A 26834-nucleotide genomic window follows, 5' to 3' on the forward strand; every position below is an offset into this window, starting at 1 on the left:
CCCCAAATATGCTGGCTGTTGAACTCTATCATGAAATGGTGGAATTGAATATGAATTCCAAAATTCTTCCTGGATCATAACAAAGCAGAAATTGAGATAATAACAATAAATCACATATACGGTTTGAGGATGACAATACTTGACAATCGTATGAAAAAGAAATTCATATCAGGACTGAACCAGAAGGGGGTTGCTTTTCTTTTCACTAACTTATTTGTATCTATTTATATTCTTGATTATTAGTTTCATCTCCGAAATTATTGGTTCCTTGATCTATTCTATTCACTTTCTGTCAAGGTTTGTGATCCTATTTGTCTTGAAGTTTTCCTGATATGAAGTTTAACTTTATTATAATCTATTGGCCCTCTTATGGTTGATTCATATTATCGGTCCGGTCAAGCTCCAGTCTCGGTTCGCTCTCGGCTTCGGTCCGATCAGTGTCTTAGCAAAATTATAAATATAAGGAAAAAGCATAAATGTATAGGAATATTGTTCAGTAATACTAGGAAATGTGTGTACGTAATGAACATTAACCTGATATTTTACATACAAGACTGGAGCGAGAGCGGACCGGAGCGCTAGTATGCATGCTTCCATTTAAAATCATGTAACAATATTTGATCGGACCGTGATTGGAACGAGAGCGGAGCGCGACCGGACCGATAAATGTGAATCGGCCCTTATTGTTTTTATTCATAATCTAGTGCATACGCATTGGTGAGGCTTTGCTTGGTTGCATGATGCAAAGTCTTATATTAAGGGTTAACTACTGCAATGTAATTGTTCAGTGGCCACTTTTCTCTTGGTAAGGGTAGAAGAGACTCTTCAGCTAGGGCAGGCAGCTCTTCTAGGAGAAGGACACTCCAAAGTCAAACAATTGTTCTCTGTTCTTGGGTAGTGCCATAGCCTCTGTACCATGGTCTTCCACAGTCTTCGGTTAGAGTTCTCTTGCTTGTGGGTACACTCGGGCACACTATTTTATTTTATTTCTCTTCCTCATATTTTGTTAAAGTTTTTATAGTTTATATATAATGGAGTATTTTTTGGTGTTGCTGCTGTTCTTATATTTTATTCTAATTGTTAATCCTTTCTCTTACTTCCTTGTTTTCTTTTCTCACTGGGCTATTTTCCCGGTTGGAGCCCCTGGACTTATAGCACCCTGCTTTTCCAACTAGAGCTGTAGCTTAGCAAGTAATAATAATAATAATAATAATAATAATAATAATAATAATATATTTTTCATGGCCTCGTTTGTGTGAACGACGAACACATTTAACTTTATCTTGATTTCCCCTGAAGCTATCATAACCATTTTCACCAAAAGCTAAAGGGTTTTCATAAATGTTTATATTTACAATATAACAAAACGTTTTCAATTTCCAGGTTCCAGCAACGAAAGTTAATTGCTGGACACCTTTTGTCGTCTGTTACAAGGAAATCATTAAAGATAGTCTGCTTAAAATCTATTACATTCCACCACGAGTGTATTGATAGGAACATTTGTCTTAAGGCAATGCCGATGTTTTAGTTATGTGTTAGGTTTTCTCATAAAATTTGATCTAGAAAAGGCTTATGTGGATCTAAAGGCTTCCTGTGGGTAGACTTTTCACATAATTTGATCTCCAGAAAGGCATGTCTGGAAGCTTCCTGTGGGTAGACCGACTAACGTTGTACTGAGGCTTCTAAATAAGTACAGTTACAGTTATTATTCACATTCGAAGAATTAAGCTTCAGAATTTGTTTATGGTGAGAGGAGTCAGAAAAAGTTTAAAAAACAAGAAAACAAATTGATTTGTATTCATGTTTACAAAATATTCTCAACATATAAAACATTTTGAAAACGTACAAAGTTTCCTTGTTTGTCGGCAAGAAAAGCGTAAATAAATAACTCTTATCTGACATGTTAGCTTTAGGTAATAAATTAGAAATGATGATATACATATGTAAACTTTTGATAATCTCAGTGTATTGATTCTCACATGATATTAACTCCACTTTACTTTTCAGTATATATTGAATAGCAAAATAATTTGATACAAACACTGATCATAGTTCACATGATGTGATGAGCAAAAAAAAATTGTAAAATAATGGCAATAAATAATATCTGCTAAGCATTTCCTTGCCAAGGATACAAATAGCATTGTAATAGTTATCAAATGAACGAGATATCTTTTTCAGTTAAGCGTTGGATTCTATCGTGATATGAAAAGAGTCTGAGATTTCATGGAAGATGGAAATACCAGATAAGACACATATTGATTTACTGGCAGAAAATCCACACGCCAAGAAATGGAATATAATACTCTGTCACTTTAGTGCCAAATGAGGCACTTGAAAAGTAATGTACACTTTCCTGGTGATACATTCCAGCAATGTATTAGTACATCATAATGCATTCTTTCTTGTCCGACCAATGTTGAAGACAAAATACTGGCTGAAAAATTCGTATCTATTCTCTTATTTTCACTCTAGCTACACAAGAAAAGGCGTTGTACATATAATAATTTAAGGAAAGAGAATACATTAATTGGCACTTCTAATAACACAGACTTTATAATATCTAAAACAAATTTGTACTTTATATTTTCTTTCCTTGAAAATGTTCCTGACACATCTTGTTACAAGTTTCAAGTAATACACGGAACTGGGGTTCACTAAGAAAACTGTCATTTCAACTAAAGCCTGCGATTTACTTTGAAACATATTTGAAGTCGAAGGAAAATCCGTTATATTCGTCTTTGTCTTCTTCATCTTGTGGATTATCTGTCAGCAAGACGGATCTGGAGTGACCTCCGAACTTTTGGAATTTTGAAGGGATGGTTCCCAGGGTCCTGAACATTGTCTGTTCCCCGAAGAGATGATTGTGAAAGGACAACAATCCCTTCATCAGGGTTGTCAAGGGATGCATAACTTTGGGCCTCGGAAGAAGAAGAAGAAGAACTCAATTTGAAAGGGGCCGATGAAGGGATGAGTGACTGTATCGAAGTGGTGAGTGTTCCAATTGCCGTTGAGTTCAAAAACTGAACGCTGATACTTGAAGTAAGATAATATAATGTAGGGTTTACAATATTTTGCAGCCACTTCATATAAGCTGGAAGTGGGTTGAATTTCCTAATCCACTGGAATAGCCTAGGGAATTTCTTCTCCAAATGCTTCCGTTTATTTCTGTTTAACAGAAAACAAATGAAGAGGAATAAACCTTGCAACGAATTGAGGGTGTCAGTGTAGGGCCTGGAATGACAAGGAAGAGAAAGGAAAGATCTTTGTGACCCAGTTTCAGCTGAACTTGCTAAATCTAAACACTAATAACAAATTAACATGTAGGCCTACAGCGTAGAACGCTAAATTCATATGAAAAACGATAAATAATCAAAGATTACAATAAACAAGACGAACGCAGCTGCGTTTATTCCTTTCGCTCTTAAATCGACTTTGTTGAACTTGAATTGCAAAAGGATTTCAAAATAGCTTAAGGGAGAAAACCAACGTGTTAACATCTACATGAGATTTAGGTATTATGGAAGTCAGGTACATTCAATAATGATTACTAACATTTTCAGAGAAAGGTTTAGAAATATGGATACGAACTGAAAATGTCATTATAAATTACTATCATTTGGAGGATAAAGGAAAATATATTTAATTAGACCACACGTAATTTCCATTGGAATTTTAAAATGCAGACTATTAGTAGCAGGTATTTTCAAATAAAACGTAAATCAAACCTACTCAACGGTTTTCGACGAAATTTTCAATACAGATTAAATTTTGGAGATGATCCGGATTTGCATTTTTCACAATTTTAAAGATAACCTAAAAACAAATTGACAGATTTTGACTACAATTTTGCCACAGATAGGCTACACCTTAAGTCATCGATGACCCCAATAAATTTTGGAGATGATTCGGATCTGGGTCCCGATTTTAGATGCGGATTTGCATTCTAAAGATAACGTAAAAAAGTGGACGAATTTTGACGAAATTTTCACCACAGATAGATCTTAGGACATGGACGACGCCATTAACCTTTGGCGCAGGTCATAAATCTCTGATTGCTCTTCTTATGTAATCCAAGTTCTGAATGCCAACTGAACACGAACCTAAAATTTGGAATTGGAAAAGAAATAAAACTCTTCTCGTTAGAATCACTGGTATTTTGCACAACCATCGGCATTGTAGGCTATATTTTGAACGATACTGAAATATCCCAACACCATCTGACTTTTATTAGAATATTAACATAATTATAGAAGAGATCTGATAACACGGACATCGCCTGTCTAACCTTTACTGGCTCACGGCACAGTCATGTGCTTGATGGTCACAAAAGCCTTTCAAAAATTCTCAGTTCCTACTGATGGTCACATAAGTCTTTAAGAATTCCCGGTTCCTACTGATGATTACAAAAGCCTTTCAGAAATTCCTAGTTCCTACTGATTGTTACAAAATCCCTTCAAAAATTCCTATTTCCTACTGATAGTCACAAAAGCCTGTCCAAAATTCTCAGTTACTACTGATAGTCACAAAAGTCTTTCAAAATCCCCAGTTCTTACTGGTGGACACAAAATCCCTTCAAAATTCCCATTTCCTTCTGATGGTCATAAAAGTCTATCAAAATTCCCAGTTCCTATCAATAGTTACAAAAGCCCTTCAAAAATTCCCAGTTCCTACTAATGATCACAAAAGTCTCTAAAAATTCTCTGTTCCTACTGATGGTCACAAAAGTCTTTAAAAATTCCCAGTTCCTACTGATGGTTACATAAGTCTTTCAGAAATTCCTAGTTCCTACTGATGGTCACAAAAGTCTCTAAAAATTCTCTGTTCCTCCTGATGGTCACAAAAGTCTTTCAAAATTCACAGTTCCTACTGATGGTCACTTAATCTTTCAAAATTCCCAGTTCTTACTGGTGGACACAAAATCCCTTCAAAATTCCCATTTCCTTCTGATGGTCATAAAAGTCTATCAAAATTCCCAGTTCATATCAATAGTTACAAAAGCCCTTCAAAAATTCCCAGTTCCTACTAATGGTCACAAAAGTCTCTAAAAATTCTCTGTTCCTACTGATGGTCACAAAAGTCTTTAAAAATTCCCAGTTCCTACTGATGGTTACATAAGTCTTTCAGAAATTCCTAGTTCCTATTGATGGTCACAAAAGTCTCTAAAAATTCTCTGTTCCTACTGATGGTCACAAAAGTCTTTCAAAATTCACAGTTCCTACTGATGGTCACTTAATCTTTCAAAATTCCCAGTTCTTACTGGTGGACACAAAATCCCTTCAAAATTCCCATTTCCTTCTGATGGTCATAAAAGTCTATCAAAATTCCCAGTTCCTATCAATAGTTACAAAAGCCCTTCAAAAATTCCCAGTTCCTACTAATGGTCACAAAAGTCTCTAAAAATTCTCTGTTCCTACTGATGGTCACAAAAGTCTTTAAAAATTCCCAGTTCCTACTGATGGTTACATAAGTCTTTCAGAAATTCCTAGTTCCTATTGATGGTCACAAAAGTCTCTAAAAATTCTCTGTTCCTACTGATGGTCACAAAAGTCTTTCAAAATTCACAGTTCCTACTGATGGTCATAAAAATCTTTCAAAATTCCAAGTTCCTACTGATGGTCACAAAAGTCTTTCGAAAATTCTCAGTTCCTACTGATGGTCACAAAAGTCTTTCAAAATTCCCTGTTCCTACTGATGGTCACAAAAATCTTTCAAAATTCCAGGTTCCTACTGATGGTCACAAAAGTCTTTCGAAAATTCTCAGTTCCTACTGATGGTCACAAAAGCTTGTCAAAAATTCTCAGTTGCTACTGATGGTCACAAAAGTCTTTCAAAATTCCCAGTTCTTACTGATGGTCACAAAAGTCTTTCAAAATTCCCAGTTCTTTCTAGTGGACACAAAAGCCTTTCAAAAATTCCCATTTCCTACTGATGGTCATAAAATCTTACAAAATTCCTAGTTCTTACTGGTGGACACAAAAGCCTTTCAAAAATCCGAGTTCCTACTGATGGTCACAAACGTCTTCAAAATTCGCAGTTTCTCCTGATGGTTACAAAAGACTTAAAAATTTCCAGTTCCTACTGATGGTCACAAACGTCTTCAAAATTCGCAGTTCCTACTGATGGTTACAAAAGACTTTTAAAAATTCTCAGTTCCTACTGGTGGTCACAAAAGTCTTTCAAAATTTGCAGTTCCTACTGATGGTATCAAAAAACTTTCAAAAATTCTCAGCTCCTACCGATGGTTACAAAAGCCTTTGAAAAATTCCAGTTCCTACTGATGGTCACAAAAACATTTCAAAAATTCTCAGTTCTTAGTGATGGTTACAATAGCCTGTTAAAAATTCCAGTTCCTACTGATGGTCACAAAAGTTTTTAAAAATTCCTAGTTCCTACTGATGGTCACAAAAATCTTTCAAAATTCCCAGTTCCTACTGATGGTTACAAAAGTCTTTAAAAATTCCAGTTCCTACTGATGGTAAAAAAAAGTCTTTAAAATTCCCAGTTCCTACTGATAGTTAAAGAAGCCCTTCAAAAATAATCAGTTCCTACTTATGGTCACAAAAGTCTTTAAAAATTTCCAGTTCCTTTTGATGGTTGCAAAAGCCTTTAGAAAATTCCATTCCTACTGATAGTCACAAAAGTCTTTAAAAATTCCCTGTTCCTAATGATGGTTGCAAAATCCTTCAAAAAATTCCAGTTCCTACTGATGGACACAAAAGCATATAGAAAATTGCAGTCCTACTGATGGACACAAAAGTCTTTAAAAATTCCCAGTTCCTACTGATGGTTATAAATGCCTTTAAAAATACTCCAGTTCATACTGATGGACACAAAAGCCTTTCAAAAATTCTCATTTCATACCGATGGTCTCCAAAGTCTTTAAAAATTCCCAGTTCCTACTGATGGTTACAAAAACCTTTAAAAAATTCCAGTTCCCACTGATGGTCACAAGTCTTTAAAAATTCCTAGTTCCTAATGATGGTCACAAAAGTATTTCAAAAATTCTCAGTTCTTACTGATGGTCTCAAAAGTCTTTCAAAATTCCCACTTCCAACTGATGGTTACAAAAGCCTTTAAAAATTCCTGTTCCTACTGATGGTCACAAAAGTATTAAAAAATTCCCTGTTCCTACTGATTATTACAAAAGCCTTTAAAAATTCCATTCCTACTGATGGTCACAAAAGTCTTTAAAAATTTATAGTTCCTAATGATGGTTACAAAAGCCTTTAAAAAATTCCAGTTCCTGCTGATAGACACAAAAGACTTTCAAAAATTCCAGTCCTACTGATGGTCAAAAAAGTCTTTAGAAATTCCCAGTTCAAACTGATGGTTACAAACGACTTTAAAAAATTCCAGTTCCTACTGATGAACACAAAAGCCTCTTAAAAAATCTCAGTTCCTACTGATGGTTACAAAAGTCTTAAAAAATTCCAGTCCTACTGATGTTCACAAAAGTCTTTAAAAATTCCCGGTTTCAACCGATGGCTACAAAAGCCTTTAAAAAATTCCAGTCCTACTGGTGATCACAAAAGTCTTTAAAAATTCCCAGCTCCTACTGATGGTTACAAAAGCCTTTAAGGAATTCCAGTTCCTATTGATGGACACAAAAGCCTTTTAAAAATTCAAGTCCTACTAATGGTCACAAAAGTCTTTAAAAATTCCCAGTTCCTAGTGATGGTTACAAACTCTTAAAAAGAAAAAAAAAGTTCCTACTAATGAACACAAAAGCATTTGAAAAATTCTCATTCCCTACTGGTGGTCACAAAAGTCATTGAAAATTCCCAGTTCCTACTGATGGTTACAAAAGCCATTAAAAAAATCGTCCTACTGATGGTCACAAAAGTCTTTAAAAATTCCCAGTTCCTACTGATGGTCACAAAAGTCTTTCAAAATTCCCAGTTCCTACTGATGGTTACAGAAGCTTTCAAAAATTCTTAGTTCCTACTGATGGTCACAAAAGTCTTTCGAAAAATTCCAGTTCCTACTGATGGTTACAAAAGGCTTTCAAAAATTCTCAGTTCCTACTGATGGTTACAAAAGCCTTTAAAAAATTCCAGTTCCTACTGATGGTCACAAAAGTCTTTAAAAATTCCTAGTTCCCACTGATGGTCACAAAAGCATTTCAAAAATTCTCAGTTCCTACTGATGGTCATGGAAATCTTTAAAATTCCCAGTTCCTACTGATGGTTACAAAAGCCTTTAAAAATTCCAGTTCCTACTGATGGTCACAAAAGTCTTCAAAAATTCCTTGTTCCTACCAATGGTTACAAAAAGCCCTGAAAAATAACCAGTTCCTACTTCTGGTCACAAAAGTCTTTAAAAATTTCCAGTTCCTACTGATGGTTACAAAACCCTTTAAAAATTCCAGTCCTACTGATGGTCACAAAAGTCTTTAAAAATTCCCAGTTCCTACTGATGGTTACAAAAGCCTTTGAAAAATTCCAGTTCCTACTGATGGACACAAAAATCTTTCAAAATTCCAGTCCTACTGATGGTCACAAAAGTCTTTAAGGAATTCCAGTTCCAATTGATGGACACAAAAGCCTTTCAAAAATTTAAGTCCTACTAATGGTCACAAAAGTCTTCAAAAATTCCCAGTTCCTACTGATGGTTACAAACGCTTTTAAAAAAAAAAAAAAAAATAAAAAAGTTCCTACTGATGGACACAAAAGCATTTGAAAAATTCTCATTCCCTACTGTTGGTCACAAAAGTCATTAAAAATTCCCAGTTCCTACTGATGGTTACAAAAGCCTTTAAAAAAAATTCGTCCTACTGATGGTTACAAAAGTCTTTAAAAATTCCCAGTTACTACTAATGGTTACAGAAACCTATAAAAAATTCCAGTTCCTATTGATGGTCGCAATACCCCTTAAAAAATTCCCAGTTCCTACTGATGGTCACAAAAGTCTTTAAAAATTCCCAGCTCCTACTGAGGACACAAAAGCCTTTCAAAAATTCTCAGTTTCTACTGATGGTCACAAAAGGCTTTAAAAATTCCCAATTCTTACTAATGGTTACAAAAACCTTTACAAAATTTCCAGTTCCTACTGATGGTCACTAAAAGTGCTTTCAAAAATTCCCAGTTCCTACTTATGGTTACAAAAGCCCTTCAAAAATTCTCGTTCCTACTGATGGCACAAAAGTCTTAAAATATTCCCAGTTCCTACTGATGGTTACAAAAGCCCTTCAAAAATAACCAGTTCCTACTGATGGTCATAAAAGTCTTTAAAAATTCCAGTTCCTACTGATGGTTACAAAAGCCTTTCAAAAATTCCTAGTTCCTACTGATGGGCACAAAAATCTTTCAAAATTCCCAGTTCCTACTGATGATCACAAAAGACTTTTAGAAATTCCTATTTTACTGATGGTCACAAAAGTCTTTAAAAATTTCCAGTTCCTACTGATGGTCACAAAAGTTTTTAAAAATTCCAGTTCCTACTGATGGTCACAAAAGTCTTTCAAAATTCCAGTTCCTACTGATGGTTACAAAAGCTTTAAAAATTCTTAGTTCCTACTGATGGTCACAAAAGTCTTTCGAAATTTCCAGTTCCTACTGATGGTTACAAAAGGCTTTCAAAAATTCTCAGTTCTACTGATGGTTACAAAAAACCTTTAAAAATTCTTAGTTCCTACTGATGGTCCAAAAGCATTTCAAAAATTCTCAGTTCCTACTGATGGTCACAAAATCTTTCAAAATTCCCAGTTCCTACTGATGGTTACAAAAGCCTTTAAAAATTCCAGTTCCTACTGATGGTCACAAAAATCTTAAAAAATTCCCTGTTCCTACTGATAGTTAAAAAAGCCCTTGAAAAATAACTAGTTCCTACTTATGGTCACAAAAGTCTTTAAAAATTCCAGTTCCTACTGAGGGCTAAAAAGCCTTTAAAAATTCTAGTCCTACTGATGGTCACAAAAGTCTTTAAAAATTCCCAGTTCCTACTGATGGTTACAAAAGACTTTGAAAAATTCCAGTTCCTACTGATGGACACAAAAATCTTTCAAAAATTCAAGTCCTACTAATGGTCACAAAAGTCTTTAAAAATTCCCAGTTCCTACTGATGGTTACAAACGCTTAAAAAAAAAAAGTTCCTACTGATGGACACAAAAGCATTTGAAAAATTCTCATTCCCTACTGGTGGTCACAGAAGTCATTATAAATTTCCAGTTCTTACTGATGGTTACAAAAGCCTTTAAAAAATTCGTCCTACTGATGGTCACAAAAGTCTTTAAAAATTCCAAGTTACTACTAATGGTTACAGAAGCCTATAAAAAATTCCAGTTCCTATTGATGGTCAAAATACCCCTTAAAAAATTCCCAGTCCCTACTGATGGTCACAAAAGTCTTTAAAAATTCCCAGCTCCTACTGAGGAACACAAAAGCCTTTCAAAAATTCTCAGTTCCTAATGATGGTCACAAAAGGCTTTAAAAATTCCCAGTTCCTACTGATGGTTACAAAAGCCCTTCAAAAATTCCCAAATCCTACTGGTGGCCACAAAAGTCTTAAAATATTCCCAGTTCCTACTGATAGTTACAAAAGCCCTTCAAAAATAACCAGTTCCTACTGATGGTCATATAAGTCTTTAAAAATTCGCAGTTCCTACTGATGGTTACAAAAGCCTTTAAAAATTCCAGTTTCTACTGATGGTGACAAAAGTCTTCAAAAATTCCCTGTTCCTACTGATAGTTAAAAAATCCCTTAAAAAATAACCAGTTCCTACTTATGGTCACAAAAGTCGTTAAAAATTTCCAGTTCCTACTGATGGTTACAAAAGCCTTTAAAAATTCCAGTCCTACTGATGGTCACAAAAGTCTTTAAAAATTCCCAGTTCCTACTGATGGTTACAAAAGCCTTTGAACAATTCCAGTTCCTACTGATGGACACAAAAATCTTTAAAAAATTCCAGTCCTACTGATGGTCACAAAAGTCTTAAAAAATTCCCTGTTCCTACTGATGGTTACAAAAGCCTTTAAAAATTCCATTCCTATTGATGGTCACAAAAGTCTTTAAAAATTCACAGTTCCTAATGATGATTACAAAAGCCTTTAAAAATTCCAGTTCCTGCTGATAGACACAAAAGCCTTCAAAAATTCCAGTCCTACTGATGGTCAAAAAAGTCTTTAAAAATTTCCAGTTCCTACTGATGGTTACAAACGACTTTAAAACATTCCAGTTCCTACTGATAAACACAAAAGCCTTTCAAAAAATCTCAGTTCCTACTGATGGTTACAAAAGTCTTAAAACATTCCAGTCCTACTGATGTTCACAAAAGTCTTTAAAAATTCCCGGTTTCTATTGATGGCTACAAAAGCCTTTAAAAAATTCCAGTCCTACTGATGGTCACAAAAGTCTTTAAAAATTCCCAGCTCCTACTGATGGTTACAAAGCCTTTAAGGAATTCCAGTTCCTATTGATGGTCACAAAAGTCTTTAAAAATTCCCAGCTCCTACTGAAGGACACAAAAGCCTTTCAAAAATTCTCATTTCCTACTGATGGTCACAAAAGGCTTTAAAAATTCCCAATTCTTACCAATGGTTACAAAAACCTTTCAAAAATTCCAGTTCCTACTGATGGTCACAAATGCATTTCAAAAATTCCCAGTTCCTACTGATGGTTACAAAAGCCCTTCAAAAATTCCCAAATCCTACTGGTGGCCACAAAAGTCTTAAATTATTCCCAGTTCCTACTGATAGTTACAAAAGTCTTTCAAAATTCCTGGTTCCTAATGATGGTCACAAAAGACTTTAAAAAATTCCCAGTTCCTACTGATGGTTACAAAAGTCTTTTAGAAATTCCCCTTTTCTACTGATGGTCACAAAAGTCTTTAAAAATTTCCAGTTCCTACAGATGGTCACAAAAGTCTTTAAAGATTCCCAGTTCCTACTGATGGTCACAAAAGTCTTTCAAAATTCCCAGTTCCTACTGATGGTTACAAAAGCTTTCAAAAATTCTTAGTTCCTACTGATGGTCACAAAAGTCTTTCGAAATTTCCAGTTCCTACTGATGGTTAGAAAAGGCTTTCAAAAATTCTCAGTTCTTACTGATGGTTACAAAAGCCTTTAAAAATTCCAGTTCCTTCTGATGGTCACAAGAGTCTTTAAAAATGTCTAGTTCCCACTGATGGTCACAAAAGCATTTCAAAAACTCTCAGTTCCTACTGATGGTCACGGAAATCTTTCAAAATTCCCAGTTCCTACTGATGGTTACAAAAGCCTTTAAAAATTCCAGTTCCTACTGATGGTCACAAAATTCTTAAAAATTACAGTTCTACTGATAGTTAAAAAAGCCCTTAAAAAATAACCAGTTCCTACTTATGGTCACAAAAGTCTTTAAAAATTTCCAGTTCCTACTGATGGTTACAAATGCCTTTAAAAAATTCTAGTCCTACTGATGGTCACAAAAGTCTTTAAAAATTCCCAGTTCCTACTGATGGTTACAAAAGCCTTTGAAAAATTCCAGTTCCTACTGATGGACACAAAAATCTTTCAAAAATTCCAGTCCTACTGATTGTCACAAAAATCTTTAAAAATTCCAGTTCCTACTGATGGTTACAAAAACCTTTAAAAATCCAGTTTCTACTGATAGACACAAAAGCCTTTCAGTTCCTACTGATGGTCTCCGAAGTCTTTAAAAATTCCCTGTTCCTACTGGTGGTTACAAAAACCTTTAAAAAATTCCAGTTCCTACTGATGGTCACACAAGTCTTCAAAAATTCCCAGTTTACTGATGGTTACAAAAACCTTTAAAAAATTCCCAGTTCCTAATGATGGTCACAAATGCTTACAAAAATTCCCAGTTCTACTGATGTTTACCAAAGCCCTTCAAAAATTCCCAAATCCTACTGATGGCACAAAAGTCTTAAAAAATTCCCAGTTCCTACTGATAGGTTACAAAAGCCCTTCAAAAATAACCAGTTCCTACTGATGGTCATAAAAGTTTTTAAAAATTCACAGTTCCTACTGATGGTTACAAAAGCCTTTCAAAAATTCCCAATTCCTACTGATGGTCACAAAAGTCTTTCAAAATTCCCAATTCCTACTGATGGTTACAAAGTCTTTCAAAATTCCCGTTCTACTGATGGTCACAAAAGTCTTTAAAAAATTCGCATTCTACTGATGGTCACAAAAGTCTCTCAAAATTCCCATTTTCTACTGATGGTCACAATTCTTTAAAAATTTTCATTTCCTACTGATGGTCACAAAAGTCTTAAAAAATTCCCAGTTCCTACTGATAGTTAAAAAAGCCCTTCAAAAATAACCAGTTCCTACATATGATCACAAAAATCTTTAAAAATTTCCAGTTCCTACTGATGGACACAAAAGCCTTTCAAAAATTCCAGTCCTACTGATGGTCACAAAGTCTTTAAAAATTCCCAGTTCCTACTGATGATTACAAAAACCTTTAAAAAATTCTAGTTCCTACTGATGGTCAAAAAGTCTTCAGAAATTCCTAGTTCCTACTGATGGTCACAAAAGCATTTACAAAATTTTCGTTCCTACTGATGGTCAGGAAAGTCTTTAAAAAAATTCCCAGTTCCTACTGATGGTTACAAAAGCCTTTAAAAATTCCAGTTCCTACTGATGGTCACAAAAGTCTTAAAAATTCCCTGTTCCTATTGACAGTTAAAAAAGCCCAGTTCCTACTGATGGTCACAGAAGTCTTTAAAAGTTCCCAGTTCCTACTGAGGTTACAAAAGCCTTTAAAAATTCCCAGTTCCTACTGATGGTTACAAAGCTTTCAAAAATTCCAGTTCCTACTGATAGACACAAAAGCCTTCGAAAAATTCTCATTTCCTACTGGTGGTCACAAAAGTCATTAAAATTCCCAGTTCCTACTGATGGTTACAAAAGCCTTTAAAAAATTCCAGTCCTACTGATGGTCCAAAATTTTAAAAATTCCAAGTTCCTACTAATGGTTACAAAGCCTATAAAAATTCCAGTTCCTATTGATGGTCACAAAACCCCTTAAAAAATTCCCAGTCCTACTGAGGGACACAAAAGCCTTTCAAAAATTTTCATTTCCTACTGATGGTCACAAATACCTTTCAAAAATTCCCAGTTCCTACTGATGGTTACAAAAGCCCTTCAAAAATAACTAGTTCCTACTGATAGTCACAAAAGTCTTTAAAAATTCCAGTTCCTACTGATGGTTACAAAAGCCATTCAAAAATTCCCAGTTCCTACTGATGGTCACAAAAGTCTTTCAAAATTCCCAAATCCTACTATGGTTACAAAAGTCTTTCAAAATTCCCGTTCCTAATGATGGTCACAAAAGCTTTAAAAATTCCCAATTCCTACTGATGGTACAATAACCTTTCAAAAATTCCCAGTTCCTACTGATTGTCACAAATACCTTTCAAAAATTCCCAGTTCCTACTGATGGTTACAAAAGCCCTTCAAAAATAACTAGTTCCTACTGATAGTCATAAAAGTCTTTAAAAATTCGCAGTTCCTACTGATGGTTACAAAAGCCATTCAAAACTTCCCAGTTCCTACTGATGGTCACAAAAGTCTTTCAAAATTCCCAAATCCTACTAGTGGTTACAAAAGTCTTTCAAAATTCCCGGTTCCTACTGATGGTCACAAAAGTCTTAAAAATATTCCCAGTTCCTACTGATGGTCACAAAAGTCTTTTAGAAATTCCCATTTTCTACTGATGGTCACAAAAGTCTTTAAAAATTTCCAGTTCCTACTGATGGTCATAAAAGTATTTAAAAATTCCCAGTTCCTACTGATGGTCACAAAAGTCTTTCAAAATTCCCAGTTCCTACTGATGTTAGAAAAGTCTTAAGAAATTTCCAGTTTCCACTGATGGTTACAAGTCTTAAAAAAATTCCCAGTTCCTACTGATGGTTACAAAAGTCTTAAAAATTTCCAGTTCTACTGATGGTTACAAAAGTCTTAAAAAATTCCCAGTTCCTACTGGTGGTTACAAAAGTCTTTCAAAATTCCCAGTTCCTACTGATGGTTACAAAAGTATTTAAAAATTCCCAGTTCCTACTGATGATTACAAAAGTCTTTCAAAATTCCCAGTTCCTACTGGTGGTTACAAAAGTCTTAAAAAATTCCCAGTTCCTACTGATAGTTAAAAAACCCTTCAAAATAACCAGTTCCTACTGATGGTCACAAAAGTCTTTAAAAATTTCTAGTTCCTACTGATGGTTGCAAAACCCTTTAAAAAATTTCAGTCCTACTGATGGTCACAAAAGCCTTTAAAAATTCCCAGTTCCTACTGATGGTACAAAAGTCTTTGAAAAATTCCAGTTCCTACTGACGGACACAAAAGCCCTTCAAAAATTCCAGTCCTACTGATGGTCACAAAAGTCTTTAAAAATTACCAGTTCCTACTGATGGTTACAACTGCCTTTAAAAATACTGCAGTTCCTACTGATGGACACAAAAGCCTTTCAAAAATTCTCAGTTCCTACTGATGGCCTCTTAAGTCTTTAAAAATTCCCAGTTCCTACTGATGGTTACAAAAACCTTTAAAAAATTCCAGTTCCTACTGATGGTCACACAAGTCTTTTAAAATTCCCAATTCTTACTGATGGTTACAAAAACTTTCAAAAATTCCCAGTTCTACTGATGTTTACCAAAGCCCTTCAAAAATTCCCAAATCGTACTGATGGCCACAAAAGTCTTAAAAAATTCCCAGTTCCTACTGATAGTTACAAAAGCCCTTCAAAAATAACCAGTTCCTACTGATGGTCATAAAAGTTTTTAAAAATTTGCAGTTCCTACTGATGGTTACAAAAGCCTTTCAAAAATTCCTAGTTCCTACTGATGGTCACAAAAGTCTTTCAAAATTCTCAGTTCCTACTGATGGTCACAAAAGTCTTTCAAAATTCCCGTTCCTAATGATGGTCAAAATTCTTTTAAAAATTTGCATTTGCTACTGATGGTCACAAAAGTCTTTAAAAATTTCTATTTCCTACTGATGGTCACAAAAGTCTTTAAAAATTCCCAGTTCCTACTGATGGTCACAAAAGTCTATCAAAATTCCCAGTTCCTACTGATGGTTACAAAAGCCTTTCAAAAATTCTTAGTTCCTACTGATGGTCACAAAAGTCTTTCAAAATTTCCAGTTCCTACTGATGGTCACAAAAGCTTTCAAAAATTTTCAGTCCTACTGATGGTTACAAAAGCCTTTAAAAAATTCCAGTTCCTACTGATGGTCACAAAAGTCTTTAAAAATTCCTAGTTCCTACTGATGGTCACAAATCTTTCAAAATTCCCAGTTCCTACTGATGGTTACAAAACCTTTAAAAATTCCAGTTCCTACTGATGGTCACAAAAGTCTTAAAAAATTCCCAGTTCCTACTGATAGTTAAAAAAGCCCTTGAAAAATAACCAGTTCCTACTTATGGTCACAAAAGTCTTTAAAAATTTCCAGTTCCTACTGATGGTTACAAAAGCCTTCAAAAAATTCTTAGTTCCTACTGATGGTCACAAAAGTCTTTCAAAATTCCAGTTCCTACTGATGGTCACAAAAGTCTTCAAAATTCCCAGTTCCTACTGATGTTACAAAAGCCTTTAAAAATTCTTAGTTCCTACTGATGGTCACAAAAGTCTTTCAAAATTTCCAGTTCCTACTGATGGTCACAAAAGGCTTTCAAAAATTCAGTCCTACTGATGGTTACAAAAGCCTTTAAAAAATTCCAGTTCCTACTGATGGTCACAAAAGTCTTTAAAAATTCCTAGTTCCTACTGATGGTCACAAATCTTTCAAAATTCCCAGTTCCTACTGATGGTTACAAAACCTTTAAAAATTCCAGTTCCTACTGATGGTCACAAAGTCTTAAAAATTCCCAGTTCCTACTGATAGTTAAAAAAGCCCTTGAAAAATAACCAGTTCCTACTTATGGTCACAAAAGTCTTTAAAAATTCCAGTTCCTACTGATGGTTGCAAAAGCCTTTAAAAAATTCCAGTCCTACTGATGGTCACAAAAGTCTTTAAAAATTCCAGTTCCTAATGATGGTTACAAAAGTTTTTGAAAAATTCCAGTTCCTACTGATGGACACAAAGTCTTTAAAATTCTTAGTTCCTACTGATGGTCACAAAAGCATTTAAAAATTCTCAGTTCCTACTGATGGTTACAAAGTCTTTAAAAAATTCCCAGTTCTTACCGATGGTTACAAAAGCCTTTAAAAATTCCAGTTCCTACTGATGGTCACAAAAGTCTTAAAAATTCCCTGTTCCTGTATAGAGTTAAAAAGCCCTTAAAACTAATCAGTTCCTACTTATGGTCATAAAAGTCTTTAAAAGTTCCCAGTTCCTACTGATGGTTACAAAAGCCTTCAAAAATTCCCAGTTCCTAATGATGGGTTACAAAACCTTTAAAAAATTCCAGTTCCTACTGATGACACAAAAGCCTTTGAAAAATTCTCATTTCCTACTGGTGGTCACAAAAGTCTTAAAAATTCCCAGTTCCTACTGATGGTTACAAAAGCCTTTAAAAAAATTCCAGTTCCTACTCATGGTCCCAAAATTCTTTAAAAATTCCAGTTCCTACTGATGGTTACAAAGCTTTAAAAATTCCAGTTCCTATTGATGGTCACAAAACTTAAAAATTCCAGTTCCTACTGAGGGACACAAAAGCCTTTCAAAAATTCTCATTCCTACTGATGGTCACAAAAGCTTTAAAAATTCCCAATTCTTACTGATGGTTACAAAAACCTTTCAAAAATTCCAGTTCCTACTGATGGTCACAAATCTTTCAAAATTCCCAGTTCCTACTGATGGTTACAAAAGCCTTAAAAAATTCCCAGTCCTACTGATGGTGTTGACAAGTCTTAAAAAATTCCCAGTTCCTACTGATAGTTACAAAAGCCCTTCGAAAATAACTAGTTCCTACTGATGGTCAAAAAGTCTTTAAAAATTCCAGTTCCTACTGATGGTTACAAAAGTCTTTCAAAATTCCCAGTTCCTACTGATGGTCACAAAAGTCTTTCAAAATTCCCAGTTCCTACTGATGGTTACAAAAGTCTTTCAAAATTCCCGTTCCTACTGATGGTCACAAAAGTCTTTAAAAATTCCAGTTCCTACTGATGGTCACAAAAGTCTTTAGAAAATTCCCATTTCCTACTGATGGTCACAAAAGTCTTTAAAAAATTCCAGTTCCTACTGATGGTCACAAAAGTATTTAAAAATTCCCAGTTCTACTGATGGTCACAAAAGTCTTTCAAAATTCCAGTTCCTACTGATGGTCACAAAGTCTTTCAAAATTCCCAGTTCCTACTGATGGTTACAAAAGTCTTAAAAATTTCCAGTTTCCACTGATGGTTACAAAAGTCTTAAAAAATTCCCAGTTCCTACTGATGGTCACAAAAGTCTTTAAAAAATTCCCAGTTCCTACTGATGGTCATAAAAGTCTTTCAAAATTCCAGTTCCTACTGATGGTTACAAAAGTCTTAAAAAATTTCCAGTTCCTACTGATGGTTACAAGTCTTAAAAAATTCCCAGTTCCTACTGATGGTTACAAAAGTCTTTCAAAATTCCCAGTTCCTACTGATGGTTACAAAATCTTTAAAAATTCCCAGTTCCTACTGATGGTTACAAAAGTCTTCAAAATTCCAGTTCTACTGATGGTTACAAAAGTCTTCAAAAATTCCCAGTTCCTACTGATGGTTACAAAAGTCTTTAAAAATTCCCAGTTCCTACTGATGGTTACAAAGTCTTTAAAAATTCCCAGTTCCTACTGATGGTTACAAAAGTCTTTAAAAATTCCCAGTTCCTACTGATGGTTACAAAAGTCTTTCAAAATTCCAGTTCCTACTGATGGTTACAAAAGTCTTTCAAAATTCCCTGTTCCTACTTATGGTTACAAAAGTCTTTCAAAATTTCCAGTTCCTACTGATGGTTACAAAAGTCTTTAAAAATTCCCAGTTCCTACTGATGGTTACAAAAGTCTTTCAAAATTCCCAGTTCCTACTGATGGTTACAAAAGTCTTTAAAAATTCCCAGTTCCTACTGATGGTTACAAAAGTCTTTCAAAATTCCAGTTCCTACTGATGGTTACAAAAGTCTTTCAAAATTCCCAGTTCCTACTGATGGTTACAAAAGTCTTAAAAATTCCCAGTTCCTACTGATGGTTACAAAAGTCTTTCAAAATTCCCAGTTCCTACTGATGGTTACAAAAGTCTTTCAAAATTCCCAGTTCCTACTGATGGTTACAAAAGTCTTTAAAATTCCCAGTTCCTACTGATGGTTACAAAAGTCTTTCAAAATTCCCAGTTCCTACTGATGGTTACAAAAGTCTTTAAAATTCCCAGTTCCTACTGATGGTTACAAAAGTCTTTCAAAATTCCCAGTTCCTACTGATGGTTACAAAAGTCTTTAAAAATTCCAGTTCCTACTGATGGTTACAAAAGTCTTTAAAAATTTCCAGTTCCTACTGATGGTTACAAAAGTCTTTAAAATTCCCAGTTCCTACTGATGGTTACAAAAGTCTTTCAAAATTCCCAGTTCCTACTGATGGTTACAAAAGTCTTTAAAAATTCCCAGTTCCTACTGATGGTTACAAAAGTCTTTCAAAATTTCCAGTTCCTACTGATGGTTACAAAAGTCTTTCAAAATTCCCAGTTCCTACTGATGGTTACAAAAGTCTTTCAAAATTCCAGTTCCTACTGATGGTTACAAAAGTCTTTAAAAATTCCCAGTTCCTACTGATGGTTACAAAAGTCTTTAAAAATTCCAGTTCCTACTGATGGTTACAAAAGTCTTTAAAAATTCCCAGTTCCTACTGATGGTTACAAAAGTCTTTAAAAATTCCCAGTTCCTACTGATGGTTACAAAAGTCTTTCAAAATTCCCAGTTCCTACTGATGGTTACAAAAGTCTTTCAAAATTCGCAGTTCCTACTGATGGTTACAAAAGTCATTAAAAATTCCCAGTTCCTACTGATGGTTACAAAAGTCTTTAAAAATTCCAGTTCCTACTGATGGTTACAAAAGTCTTTAAAAATTCCCAGTTCCTACTGATGGTTACAAAAGTCTTTCAAAATTCCCAGTTCCTACTGATGGTTACAAAAGTCTTTCAAAATTCCCAGTTCCTACTGATGGTTACAAAAGTCTTAAAAATTCCCAGTTCCTACTGATGGTTACAAAAGTCTTTAAAAATTTCCAGTTCCTACTGATGATTACAAAAGTCTTTCAAAATTCCCAGTTCCTACTGATGGTTACAAAAGTCTTTCAAAATTCCAGTTCCTACTGATGGTTACAAAAGTCTTTAAAATTCCCAGTTCCTACTGATGGTTACAAAAGTCTTTCAAAATTTCCAGTTCCTACTGATGGTTACAAAAGTCTTTCAAAATTCCCAGTTCCTACTGATGGTTACAAAAGTCTTTCAAAATTTCCAGTTCCTACTGATGGTTACAAAAGTCTTTCAAAATTTCCAGTTCCTACTGATGGTTACAAAAGTCTTTCAAAATTTCCAGTTCCTACTGATGGTTACAAAAGTCTTTCAAAATTTCCAGTTCCTACTGATGGTTACAAAAGTCTTTCAAAATTCCAGTTCCTACTGATGGTTACAAAAGTCTTTCAAAATTCCAGTTCCTACTGATGGTTACAAAAGTCTTTCAAAATTTCCAGTTCCTACTGATGGTTACAAAAGTCTTTCAAAAATTTCCAGTTCCTACTGATGGTTACAAAAGTCTTTAAAATTTCCAGTTCCTACTGATGGTTACAAAAGTCTTTAAAAATTTCCAGTTCCTACTGATGGTTACAAAAGTCTTTCAAAAATTTCCAGTTCCTACTGATGGTTACAAAAGTCTTTCAAAAATTCCCAGTTCCTACTGATGGTTACAAAAGTCTTTCAAAAATTTCCAGTTCCTACTGATGGTTACAAAAGTCTTTCAAAAATTTCAGTTCCTACTGATGGTTACAAAAGTCTTTAAAAATTCCCAGTTCCTACTGATGGTTACAAAAGTCTTTAAAAAATTCCCAGTTCCTACTGATGGTCATAAAAGTCTTTCAAAATTCCCAGTTCCTACTGATGGTCACATAAGTCTTTCAAAATTCCCAGTTCTACTGATGGTCAAAAAGTCTTTCAAAATTCCCAGTTCCTACTGATGGTCACAAAGTCTTTCAAAATTCCCAGTTCCTACTGATGGTTACAAAAGTCTTTCAAAATTCCCAGTTCCTACTGATGGTTACAAAAGTCTTAAAAATTCCCAGTTCCTACTGATGGTTACAAAAGTCTTTAAAAATTTCCAGTTCCTACTGATGGTTACAAAAGTCTTTCAAAATTCCCAGTTCCTACTGATGGTTACAAAAGTCTTTCAAAATTTCCAGTTCCTACTGATGGTTACAAAAGTCTTTCAAAATTCCCAGTTCCTACTGATGGTCACAAAAGTCTTTCAAAATTTCCAGTTCCTACTGATGGTCACAAAAGTCTTTCAAAATTCCCAGTTCCTACTGATGGTTACAAAAGTCTTTCAAAATTCCAGTTCCTACTGATGGTTACAAAAGTCTTTCAAAATTTCCAGTTCCTACTGATGGTTACAAAAGTCTTTCAAAATTTCTAGTTCCTACTGATGGTTACAAAAGTCTTTCAAAATTTCCAGTTCCTACTGATGGTTACAAAAGTCTTTCAAAAATTTCCAGTTCCTACTGATGGTTACAAAAGTCTTTCAAAATTTCCAGTTCCTACTGATGGTCACAAAAGTCTTTCAAAAATTTCCAGTTCCTACTGATGGTTACAAAAGTCTTTCAAAATTCCAGTTCCTACTGATGGTTACAAAAGTCTTTAAAAATTCCAGTTCCTACTGATGGTTACAAAAGTCTTTCAAAATTCCAGTTCCTACTGATGGTTACAAAAGTCTTTCAAAAATTTCCAGTTCCTACTGATGGTTACAAAAGTCTTTCAAAATTCCCAGTTCCTACTGATGGTTACAAAAGTCTTTCAAAATTTCCAGTTCCTACTGATGGTTACAAAAGTCTTTCAAAATTTCCAGTTCCTACTGATGGTTACAAAAGTCTTTAAAAATTCCCAGTTCCTACTGATGGTTACAAAAGTCTTTAAAAATTCCCAGTTCCTACTGATGGTCACAAAAGTCTTTCAAAATTCCCAGTTCCTACTGATGGTCACAAAAGTCTTTCAAAATTCCCAGTTCCTACTGATGGTCAAAAAGTCTTTCAAAATTTCCAGTTCCTACTGATGGTTACAAAAGTCTTTCAAAATTCTAGTTCCTACTGATGGTTACAAAAGTCTTTAAAAATTCCAGTTCCTACTGATGGTTACAAAAGTCTTTCAAAAATTCCAGTTCCTACTGATGGTTACAAGTCTTAAAAAAATTCCCAGTTCCTACTGATGGTCACAAAAGTCTTTAAAAAATTCCCAGTTCCTACTGATGGTCACAAAAGTCTTTCAAAATTCCCAGTTCCTACTGATGGTCACAAAGTCTTTCAAAATTCCCAGTTCCTACTGATGGTTACAAAAGTCTTTAAAAATTTCCAGTTCCTACTGATGGTTACAAAAGTCTTAAAAAATTCCAGTTCCTACTGATGGTTACAAAAGTCTTTAAAATTCCCAGTTCCTACTGATGGTTACAAAATTCTTTAAAAATTCCCAGTTCCTACTGATGGTTACAAAAGTCTTTAAAATTCCAGTTCCTACTGATGGTTACAAAAGTCTTTCAAAATTTCCAGTTCCTACTGATGGTTACAAAAGTCTTTCAAAATTCCCAGTTCCTACTGATGGTTACAAAAGTCTTTCAAAATTTCCAGTTCCTACTGATGGTTACAAAAGTCTTTCAAAATTTCCAGTTCCTACTGATGGTTACAAAAGTCTTTCAAAATTCTAGTTCCTACTGATGGTTACAAAAGTCTTTCAAAATTCCCAGTTCCTACTGATGGTTACAAAAGTCTTTCAAAAATTCTCAGTTCCTACTGATGGTTACAAAAGTCTTTAAAAATTCCCAGTTCCTACTGATGGTTACAAAAGTCTTTCAAAATTTCCAGTTCCTACTGATGGTTACAAAAGTCTCTCAAAAATTCCAGTTCCTACTGATGGTTACAAAAGTCTTTCAAAATTCAGTTCCTACTGATGGTTACAAAGTCTTTAAAAATTCCAGTTCCTACTGATGGTTACAAAAGCTTTCAAAATTCCCAGTTCCTATTGATGGTTACAAAAGTCTTAAAAATTCCCAGTTCCTACTGATGGTTACAAAAGTCCTTTCAAAATTTCCAGTTCCTACTGATGGTTACAAAAGTCTTTCAAAATTCCCAGTTCCTACTGATGGTTACAAAAGTCTTTAAAAATTCCCAGTTCCTACTGATGGTTACAAAAGTCTTTCAAAATTCCCAGTTCCTACTGATGGTTACAAAAGTCTTTCAAAATTCCCAGTTCCTACTGATGGTTACAAAAGTCTTTCAAAATTCCAGTTCCTACTGATGGTTACAAAAGTCTTTAAAAATTCCCAGTTCCTACTGATGGTTACAAAAGTCTTTAAAAATTCCTAGTTCCTACTGATGGTTACAAAAGTCTTTAAAAATTCCCAGTTCCTACTGATGGTTACAAAAGTCTTTAAAAATTCCCAGTTCCTACTGATGGTTACAAAAGTCTTTAAAATTCCCAGTTCCTACTGATGGTCACAAAAGTCTTTCAAAATTCCAGTTCCTACTGATGGTTACAAAAGTCTTTCAAAATTCCCAGTTCCTACTGATGGTTACAAAAGTCTTAAAAATTCCCAGTTCCTACTGATGGTTACAAAAGTCTTTAAAAATTTCCAGTTCCTACTGATGGTTACAAAAGTCTTTCAAAATTCCCAGTTCCTACTGATGGTTACAAAAGTCTTTCAAAATTCCCAGTTCCTACTGATGGTTACAAAAGTCTTTAAAAATTCCCAGTTCCTACTGATGGTTACAAAAGTCTTTCAAAATTTCCAGTTCCTACTGATGGTTACAAAAGTCTTTCAAAATTCCCAGTTCCTACTGATGGTTACAAAAGTCTTTAAAAATTCCCAGTTCCTACTGATGGTTACAAAAGTCTTTAAAAATTCCCAGTTCCTACTGATGGTTACAAAGTCTTTCAAAATTCCCAGTTCCTACTGATGGTTACAAAAGTCTTTCAAAATTCCCAGTTCTACTGATGGTTACAAAAGTCTTTCAAAATTTCCAGTTCCTACTGATGGTTACAAAAGTCTTCCAAAATTCCCAGTTCCTACTGATGGTTACAAAAGTCTTTAAAAATTCCCAGTTCCTACTGATGGTTACAAAAGTCTTTAAAAATTCCCAGTTCCTACTGATGGTTACAAAAGTCTTTCAAAATTTCCAGTTCCTACTGATGGTTACAAAAGTCTTTCAAAATTCCCAGTTCCTACTGATGGTTACAAAAGTCTTTCAAAATTTCCTGTTCCTACTGATGGTTACAAAAGTCTTTCAAAATATTCCCAGTTCCTACTGATGGTTACAAAAGTCTTTAAAAATTCCCAGTTCCTACTGATGGTTACAAAAGTCTTTCAAAATTCCCAGTTCCTACTGATGGTTACAAAAGTCTTTCAAAATTTCCAGTTCCTACTGATGGTTACAAAAGTCTTTAAAAATTCCCAGTTCCTACTGATGGTTACAAAAGTCTTTAAAAATTCCCAGTTCCTACTGATGGTTACAAAAGTCTTTAAAAATTCCCAGTTCCTACTGATGGTTACAAAAGTCTTTCAAAATTCCCAGTTCCTACTGATGGTTACAAAAGTCTTTCAAAATTCCCAGTTCCTACTGATGGTTACAAAAGTCTTTCAAAATTTCCTGTTCCTACTGATGGTTACAAAAGTCTTTCAAAATTCCCAGTTCCTACTGATGGTTACAAAAGTCTTTCAAAATTCCCAGTTCCTACTGATGGTTACAAAAGTCTTTCAAAAATTCCAGTTCCTACTGATGGTTACAAAAGTCTTTCAAAATTTCCAGTTCCTACTGATGGTTACAAAAGTCTTTCAAAATTCCCAGTTCCTACTGATGGTTACAAAAGTCTTTCAAAATTCCAGTTCCTACTGATGGTTACAAAAGTCTTTCAAATTTCCAGTTCCTACTGATGGTTACAAAAGTCTTTCAAAATTTCCAGTTCCTACTGATGGTTACAAAAGTCTTTAAAAATTCCAGTTCCTACTGATGGTTACAAAAGTCTTTCAAATTTCCAGTTCCTACTGATGGTTACAAAAGTCTTTCAAATTTCCAGTTCCTACTGATGGTTACAAAAGTCTTTCAAAATTCCCAGTTCCTACTGATGGTTACAAAAGTCTTTCAAATTTCCAGTTCCTACTGATGGTTACAAAAGTCTTTCAAAATATCCAGTTCCTACTGATGGTTACAAAAGTCTTTCAAATTTCCAGTTCCTACTGATGGTTACTAAAGTCTTTCAAATTTCCAGTTCCTACTGCTATTTACAAAAGGCTCTCAAAAGTGTAAGATTTTCATTGTATTTGTTCATCGTGTTATCATATTTATAAATGTAGTAAAACTCTACGAAATGTTTAGATATCCTTTACGGTCTGAAGTGAAATACTTACCTGGATGACTAGATCTGAAATAAGTATCATAGTAAAGTGTTGTATTCCTGCATATTATATATATATATATATATATATGAATGCCTAATTCCTAATATTTCCCAGAGATCAAGGTAGTCCATTTTATGTTTCATATTTGCGACATCTGAAATCTGTGCAGATCCTTATTATTGTTGAATGGTATAGTGGCAACAAATTCTGGAATAGATTAAAGAAATAGAAAAGTATTATACAATAGGCCAAAACTTACCATAGTTGCAAAGGAGGTGTTTTCCACGGCAACACTGCCATAACCAAGCTTATGACCCAGCAGCTGGTCATAATGACAAAGAGTTTGAACTTTAGGTTGAATCTGAAAAAAAAAAAATACAATTGTTTCTGGATCTACTGATGTTTGTGTAACCGGACATAGCTATAAAATTATTTCTTATTTAAATAGCAAAGCAACATTAGCCTCTGTCAAATGAACTCATCCTGTCGTAATATTTCAGGTTATGTCAATAAAAGCGTTCATGTAATATACCTCAGGACTTTGTCAGCTTAAACCAGAAGTCACAAATATCTGTAAATCCCTTTATGGCTATTTCTAAATACAAAGCCAGAAATGAGCGATATAAAATGCTAAACATTGTAAACTATACTATAACAATGGTAGAATTAATTACCGATTTATTTCTATGAAACAAATATATTGGCTATGAAATGAACCAAATCAAATAACTCTTTAAATACAAATGTAATGAGCACTTCGTGGCTTACACACTCAGCAAACATAACTTCAAGGCTTGCTTCACATGAACTGATCTTTTTTCACGTACGGCAATAGTTGTCATCGTTAAGATGTCAAAGAAAAAAAGAACATGTCTTCACTCGAGCTGTTGTTTTCAGCACGGTTCGTCTGCATCTGTGTTTGTGTCTATAATGAACAAAGTGCTTAAAAGAAACGACTACGTAAATGGTGGACCTAACCAATAAGCATAATAATAATGATATTAATCTTGCAAACACACGTATTGGGAGCCTTTTGTTTCCAGTAATTGTTCTATTGTACATCATATATTAATTTCTTTCTGTGTCATTCTCTCCACCTTCCTCATTACATTACCTGCTTGTAAATTCTTTTCAACAACAATCATCCTCATTTCTTTTAAAAAGACTGGGTCTCTCTCTCTCTCTCTCTCTCTCTCTCTCTCTCTCTCTCTCTCTCTCTCTCTCTCTCTCTCTCTCTCTCTCTATATATATATATATATATATATATGGATAGAATTTCTATTGCGTAACCTATAAGGAAAAGAAAACAATCACTTGTAGTGTACCTCTGTTCATAATAATAA

At 34.4% G+C, this 26834-nt stretch overlaps 1 protein-coding gene across 1 annotated transcript in view; it reads right to left on the reverse strand.

Moving 5' to 3' along the window:
- Positions 1 to 1855: 1855 nt before the first annotated feature.
- LOC137637803 (uncharacterized) overlaps positions 1856 to 26834 on the reverse strand; it is a 47733-nt gene continuing 22754 nt past the window's right edge. Inside the window, exons 7-8 of the mRNA XM_068369912.1 lie at positions 25751 to 25852; positions 1856 to 3234 (exon numbers count right to left, since the gene is read on the reverse strand). Coding sequence (XP_068226013.1) covers positions 2763 to 3234; positions 25751 to 25852 — 574 coding nt within the window. The 3' untranslated portion in view covers positions 1856 to 2762. The remainder of the gene's footprint in view (positions 3235 to 25750; positions 25853 to 26834) is intronic.

The sequence above is a fragment of the Palaemon carinicauda genome, chromosome 3 (genome assembly GCF_036898095.1).
Source record: "Palaemon carinicauda isolate YSFRI2023 chromosome 3, ASM3689809v2, whole genome shotgun sequence".
Lineage (NCBI taxonomy): Eukaryota > Metazoa > Arthropoda > Malacostraca > Decapoda > Palaemonidae > Palaemon > Palaemon carinicauda.